This window comes from Anguilla anguilla, chromosome 3, assembly GCF_013347855.1.
Source record: "Anguilla anguilla isolate fAngAng1 chromosome 3, fAngAng1.pri, whole genome shotgun sequence".
Lineage (NCBI taxonomy): Eukaryota > Metazoa > Chordata > Actinopteri > Anguilliformes > Anguillidae > Anguilla > Anguilla anguilla.
In genome coordinates this window covers 4,502,568-4,510,367 of record NC_049203.1, presented here as the reverse complement: position 1 = coordinate 4,510,367, position 7,800 = coordinate 4,502,568, and the positions used below count along the sequence as shown (strand labels likewise).

Sequence of the window (7,800 nt, the reverse complement as noted above, 5' to 3'; positions counted from 1 at the left end):
TCTACATCGCCATGAACAGCGACCGGGCTACGTGTAACACCTCCGTAAAGTCACCACACACCACACTACGGACCCCCCCCTACCTACCCCCCCCCCCCCCCCACCCCCCCTCCCCCCCCCCCCCCCCCCACCCTGAGCCCTCTACTTCGCCATGAACAGCGACGGCTACGTGTACACCTCCGTAAGTCTCACACACCCCCCTGCCCCCCCCCTTCCCCCCCCCACCCTGAGCCCTCTACATCGCCATGAACAGCGACGGCTACGTGTACACCTCCGTAAGTCTCACACACACCCCCCTGCCCCCCCTTCCCCCCCCCTCCACCCTGAGCCCTCTACATCACCATGAACAACGACGGCTACCTGTACACCTGCATAAGTCACAGACACCCCCCCACCATGAGCCAGCCAATCATCTCTGTGATCCACTTAGCATCAGCCAATTAGCCACGATCATCATGCTTGCGATTAGGGTGATTGGGATATCATTTAGAATAGGATTATAATGTTGATTGTTTTGGTTGTTGTCACAATTAGTTCTTAATTGTAATTGGTAGTGGAAATGTGCTGTTAAAACAACATGTTTGGAAACCCCCAAAAAGTGGTGCGGACTAAATTGCCATTGCATCAAGGGGCCTTAAAACACAACATTTAAAGCGTTTCAAAACTCCTGCTCAGTTGATTGAAAAGGCTCCTTGGGGCTTTGAAACACCAGCGACATTTCGCCCTGAAATATTGTTCAATATCCTTCTCAAACTATGCCAGATATTAAGGGTTGAAATGCTATTTTAAGAGTATAACACAATTTTATTTTATTCGGAAAAAAGCATTGTGTGTGCAGAAAGATAAACCTCACTGAGTTTAAATGAAAAAAAAAAAAAAGCACTGAACACATTAAAAAGAGGTCAATTGTCCCATAGTGATGCATATTGGGACAGTATGCATATTTTGAGCCTTGGCAGGTACAGCTTTGGCTCCCATTCATCACATTTGGAATTTCGTGACTGCGAGGATTGCCTTTTCTAGTGTTTGGAAGCCAACACCCTCCTAACACCATTTCTTTCTTCCTTTTACCAGTGTCAAAATCTTGTGTTTCAAGAGACAAATTTGGCGCATTGAAGCATTTAGTTTTAAAAGTGAATTAGCAGTGAATAATAGCCAAATAGGCGAAGTTGTAAAGTAACTGGACAGCAAATGTAAGCAATATTATATGAAATTAAGTTTCTGAGACTAGTCCTTATAGTGTGTGTGTGTGTGTGTGTGTATGCGCATAAGCGTGTGTGTGTGTGTGTGAGTTCATATGTATGTCAGTGGGCGCATGAGTTAGTGACTGAGTGATTGGCAGGGGTGAGGGTGAGTATAGGTGAATATAAGCGCGTGATTGGTGTACATCGCTCCATTGTTCTTCTATTAGCGCATTATTCCATTGTGATGTAACAATAGAATGTGACATTGTGTGTGAGTGTAGTTCAGTGCAATAAATGATCAGGCGCAGGATGTATTCAGGGTGTATGAATGATCAGGGGCAGGATGTATTCAGGGTGTATGAATGATCAGGGGCAGGATGTATTCAGGGTGTATGAATGATCAGGGGCAGGATGTATTCAGGGTGTATGAATGATCAGGGGCAGGATGTATTCAGGGTGTATGAATGATCAGGGGCAGGATGTATTCAGGGTGTATGAATGATCAGGGGCAGGATGTATTCAGGGTGTATGTATGATCAGGAGCAGGATGTATTCAGGGTGTATGAATGATCAGGGGCAGGATGTATTCAGGGTGTATGTATGAGCAGGAGCAGGATGTATTCAGGGTGTATGTATGATCAGGAGCAGGCTGTATTCAGGGTGTATGAATGATCAGGGGCAGGATGTATTCAGGGTGTATGAATGATCAGGGGCAGGATGTATTCAGGGTGTGTGTATGATCAGGGGCAGGATGTATTCAGGGTGTATGAATGATCAGGGGCAGGATGTATTCAGGGTGTATGAATGATCAGGGGCAGGATGTATTCAGGGTGTATGAATGATCAAGAGCAGGATGTATTCAGGGTGTATGAATGATCAGGGGCAGGATGTATTCAGGGTGTGTGTATGATCAGGGGCAGGATGTATTCAGGGTGTATGAATGATCAGGGGCAGGATGTATTCAGGGTGTGTGTATGATCAGGAGCAGGATGTATTCAGGGTGTATGTATGATCAAGAGCAGGATGTATTCAGGATGTATGAATGATCAGGGGCAGGATGTATTCAGGGTGTATGAATGATCAGGAGCAGGATGTATTCAGGGTGTATGTATGATCAGGAGCAGGATGTATTCAGGGTGTATGAATGATCAGGAGCAGGATGTATTCAGGGTGTATGAATGATCAGGGGCAGGATGTATTCAGGGTGTATGAATGATCAGGGGCAGGATGTATTCAGGGTGTATGAATGATCAGGGGCAGGATGTATTCAGGGTGTATGAATGATCAGGGGCAGGATGTATTCAGGGTGTATGTATGATCAAGAGCAGGATGTATTCAGGATGTATGAATGATCAGGGGCAGGATGTATTCAGGGTGTATGAATGATCAGGAGCAGGATGTATTCAGGGTGTATGTATGATCAGGAGCAGGATGTATTCAGGGTGTATGAATGATCAGGGGCAGGATGTATTCAGGGTGTATGAATGATCAGGGGCAGGATGTATTCAGGGTGTATGAATGATCAGGGGCAGGATGTATTCAGGGTGTATGAATGATCAGGAGCAGGATGTATTCAGGGTGTATGAATGATCAGGGGCAGGATGTATTCAGGGTGTATGTATGATCAGGAGCAGGATGTATTCAGGGTGTATGAATGATCAGGCGCAGGATGTATTCAGGGTGTATGAATGATCAGGAGCAGGATGTATTCAGGGTGTATGAATGATCAGGCGCAGGATGTATTCAGGGTGTATGAATGATCAGGAGCAGGATGTATTCAGGGTGTATGAATGATCAGGGGCAGGATGTATTCAGGGTGTATGAATGATCAGGGGCAGGATGTATTCAGGGTGTGTGTATGATCAGGGGCAGGATGTATTCAGGGTGTATGAATGATCAGGGGCAGGATGTATTCAGGGTGTGTGTATGATCAGGGGCAGGATGTATTCAGGGTGTATGAATGATCAGGGGCAGGCTGTATTCAGGGTGTATGAATGATCAGGGGCAGGATGTATTCAGGGTGTATGTATGAGCAGGAGCAGGATGTATTCAGGGTGTATGAATGATCAGGGGCAGGATGTATTCAGGGTGTGTGTATGATCAGGGGCAGGATGTATTCAGGGTGTATGAATGATCAGGGGCAGGATGTATTCAGGGTGTATGTATGATCAAGAGCAGGATGTATTCAGGGTGTGTGTATGATCAGGAGCAGGATGTATTCAGGGTGTATGTATGATCAGGAGCAGGGTGTGTGTATGTATGATCAGGAGCAGGCTGTATTCAGTGTGTGTGTGTGTGATCAGGAGCAGGCTGTATGTATGATCAGGAGCAGGCTGTATTCAGGGTGTATGTATGATCAGGAGCAGGCTGTATTCAGTGTGTGTGTGTGATCAGGAGCAGGATGTATTCAGGGTGTATGTATGATCAGCAGCAGGGTGTATGTATGATCAGGAGCAGGGTGTGTGTATGATCAGCAGCAGGGTGTATGAATGATCAGGGGCAGGATGTATTCAGGGTGTATGTATGATCAGGAGCAGGATGTATTCAGGGTGTATGAATGATCAGGAGCAGGGTGTGTGTATGTGCTCTGATCCCCTATCACGCAGATCGCAGTGTGGAAATTGTATCAGAACTGTGCTCCTCGGGGCGAGCAGCGATTAGAATGCATGCGGAGAAAAAAAGAGAGGATCTTTCTTGTAAAACATATTCCCTGTGAAGTGAGAAGTGGACGGGTTTCCCTTCTGAAGCAGATCCCTGAGTGCACTGCAGAGCAGACGTGCTGTTCAGGAGCCTGGCACAGATTTAGTGCACGGCACCGTTCTGCATCCAGTCCTGCGGGTGTGACAGGAGTGTAGCTCTCCTACTCTACAGCACGTACACACACACCCTCACACACACACCGGCACGCACGTACCCTCACACGCACACACACACACACCCTCACACACACACACACACATGCACACACCCTCACACACACACCGGCACGCACGTACCCTCACACGCGCGCACACACACATGCACACACCCTCACACACACACACACATACGCACACATATATATATACACACGCACACACACACACGCACACACATGCACACACACGCTCGCACACACACATACACACACACTGGCACGCACACATACGCATGCACACACACACACATTCACACACATGCACACACACACACATGCACACACACGCTCGCACACACACATGTGCACACACTGGCACGCACACATACGCATGCACACACACACACATTCACATACATGCACACACACATACATGCACACATGCACACACACACACATGCACATGCGCACACGCACACACCCACACACACACGCACGCACACACACGCATGCGCACACATACTTTCCTAGCTAAAGAAGAGGTGACCCATTTTCAAAGGGATATGTCCACTAAAAAAAAAAAAAGAAATTAAACTTACTGTGGGTCAAAATCAGCCGGGGACATTTCCTTCTGATGAAGGAATCGTCCGTCTTTACTTGCGAGGTTTCTCTGACACGTATTGTTTATTGCTGCGAGTGTGTCTGAGGACAGACCCAGAAATAGACGTTCCTGTCGTGATTGACTCAAGGCCATAGATGTGCTGGGAAGTAGAGCAGGCCTCTGCAGCTCGAAGCCAGCGCTCAAATCTGACCGGCGCTGGCTGACAATGAGCTCGCTCAAACTGCTAGCGTCCTCGCTCGGGTCAGGCCTGTGCGCAGACAGGCACAAATCAGCAGCAAGAGTGGTTATAAACGCAGTTGTCGAGCCCAAAGGTGTGTGTGTGTGTGCGTGTGTGTGCGTGTGTGTGCGTGTGTGTGCGTGTGTGTGCGTGTGCGTGTGTGTGCATGCGCGCACATGTGCGGGTGTGTTTGACTATTGTCAGTGTATATCTAACCGGCTCTAGCTGACAATAAGCTTGTGTCAGGCCTGTGCATGAGCAGGCACACATAAGCAAGTACGGCTATAGATGCAGTTATCAAGCCCAACGGTGTGTGCTTGTGTGTGTGTGTGTGTGTGTGTGTGTGTGTGTGTATGTGTGTGTGTGTGTGCGTGAGTGTGTGTGTGTGCGCGCGCGCGTGTGTGTGTATGTGTGTGTGTGTGTGTGTGTGTGTATGTGTGTGTGTGTGTGTGTGTGTGTGTGTGTATGTGTATGTGTGTGTGTGTGTGTGTGTGTGTGTGTGTGTGTGTGTGTGTATGTGTGTGTGTGTGTGCGTGAGTGTGTGTGTGTGCGCGCGCGCGTGTGTGTGTGCGCGCGTGTGTGAGTGTGTGTGTGTGTGTGTATGTGTGTGTCTGCGCGCGTGTGTGTGTGTGTGTGAGTGTCTGTGTGTGTGCGCGCGCGCGCGCGTGTGTGTGTGTGTGAGACAGGGCCTCTCAGATCGAGTCTGTGCTTTGCTCAAAGAGACCCAGCTCTTGACACAGACAGTCGCTGGACTCTGGAGATCTGACGGGGGGACTCGTTGATTCATGTTTGCGAGCTGCACCCCCTGAAAGGGATTGATACGACGAGGGGGTTTGGATCAGCCAGTCCCAGAGCACACACACACACGCGACCGCGCTCGCAGGCGTATCCGAACAAAACTGGCCCCGTGTCAATAATTCATCCATCATCACAGCAGACAAAAGCCCTCCGGCTCCCCACAGAGGCTCCGGCGTTTCTCTTTTAGTCGTTTGGTCTTCTCGCGTCTCCATTTTCTCACCGTTTACAGCGCGGAAAAACCGAGGATACCAACGTTTATATTCACAACGGCAAGCGGCGAGTATCTCGAACACAGAAAATAAAAAAAGGCAGTTTTCTTTAGAATGAGTTAGTGACTGAGTGATTGGCAGGGGTGAGTGTGAGCATAGGTGAACATAAGCGCGTGATTGGTGTACATCGCTCCATTGTTCCACCATGAGTGCACTATTCCATTGTGATGTAACAATGGAATGTGGCCCTGCGTGTGACTGTAGTTCAGTGCAGTGAAGGATCAGGAGCAGCAGCAAGCGGTAAATATCTCGAACACAGAAAATAAAAAAGGCAGTTTACTTCAGAGCTGAGTTGAGTTGAGCGTAGAATAGAGTTGTCAGTTTGAAACTGTGTAGCAGTAAGGGCATTTCAGCGCCTGCCTGTCTATGATCTACGACGGGGGTGGCACTAGCTTGTTACACGTTCAACTGTGAGGCAGTATGAGAAACAGGAGAGTCAAAATAAGAGCAGGGCACAGGAAAAGAGTGAGTCCATTTTAAAGATACGACACATTTCAACGTCAACTCTGATTTAAAACTATGTATCTGTTTTTTTTTTAAATCAGACAATACACAGTGTTACTTGTCAACATCCTTTCAGCACAGTTTTATATGAATTTGGCCTACGTTAGTGTCTATGTTTTGGTTCTTGGGGGGGCCCCCCATAACTGCTCATATGGGTGCACCACACCCACGTCACCCCCCCCCCCCCCCCCCCCCCCATTAATTCCGCCTCTGATCTATGGGTATGCAGGTCTTTCATGAATTTGGTGTGGAACAGTTTTTCCTGGAATTAAGTCCTTAAACTCAAGAAAGATGATTGTGAATAAAGTCAACAAAACAGCTAGGTCCGTCCCAATTTTTAAAAATTTTTTTTAGGTGTTCTCTCTCCCAGTGAGCCGAAATGTAGACGTCTAGAGGGGTGGAAACCTAGGTAGACAGCTGCTTTTTTTTTTTTTTTTTGCATAAACAGACCAAACTGTCCCTGATATGTCAGTAGCTGAGGCTCGATCGTAATAAAAACAGAAGACTCGACCTCCATTTCCTCTCGCTGCACACGTACGCTAACGTGTCGTAGCGTTGCGATGATGCTGCAGAAATGCAACATCGCCGTTACCCAGGGAGCAAAGGCCCGAGTCTAGACGTCTTGAGGGACGGAAATCTGGGTTGAGAGACATTTTGACATAAACAGACTAGGTTAACCCCAATATGGCGCAGGTTTTACCCAGAGGTTTGGTTGAGAGAAATTGCCAAGGATCAGGAGCCAGGGTCCTTCAGGACAGGAAGTTGCTGAGTAGCCTGACGACGTGACTTTGGCGCGATCAGAGGCAGAGACAGGAAGTGACAGCGCGTGAGACGGAACGCCCAGCCAATGGGTGGCCTGTCTGCCACGTTCTTTTTCTCCATCTGCTGCTTGCTCTTTCAACCTGCTTTTCTCTCTATGGCACCTCTGTCTCTCTTTATCTTATTCTGTCCCTCTCGCTTTTTCTTTCCAGCACGTCTCTCTCTCTCTCTCTCTCTCTCTCTCTCTCTCTCTCTCTCTCTCTCTCTCTTGCACACTCCAGTCTCAGTTTGTCTTCTTTGGCAGGTTTTTTGTTATTTTTTATCTCTGTCCCTCCCTCTCTGCTCTCTCATACCCTGCTTTCTTTTTTCTATACCTTTCTCTCTCTCTCTCTCTCTCTCTCTCTTGATCTCCCTCTACCCCTCCCCCTCCCTCTCTTTCTCTCTCTCCCTCGTCTCCCCTGCTCCCTCTTTCTTCCTCTCTCTCCTCACTGCGTCTGGGTGCAGGTGGGGGGGGGGGGCCTCCGGGGAGCTGCAGGGAGTGGGGGGGTGGGGGGGGGGGGAACTCCTTGTCATTGGTCTGCCGTCTGAGG

At 48.5% G+C, this 7,800-nt stretch overlaps 1 protein-coding gene across 1 annotated transcript in view; it reads left to right on the top strand.

Annotated features, from left to right (window-relative positions):
* The first annotated feature begins 238 nt into the window (after window positions 1–238).
* fgf11a (fibroblast growth factor 11a) overlaps window positions 239–7,800 on the top strand; it is a 21,507-nt gene continuing 13,945 nt past the window's right edge. Inside the window, exon 1 of the mRNA XM_035408491.1 lies at window positions 239–275. Within this exon, the coding sequence (XP_035264382.1) occupies window positions 246–275 (30 nt within the window). The 5' untranslated portion in view covers window positions 239–245. The remainder of the gene's footprint in view (window positions 276–7,800) is intronic.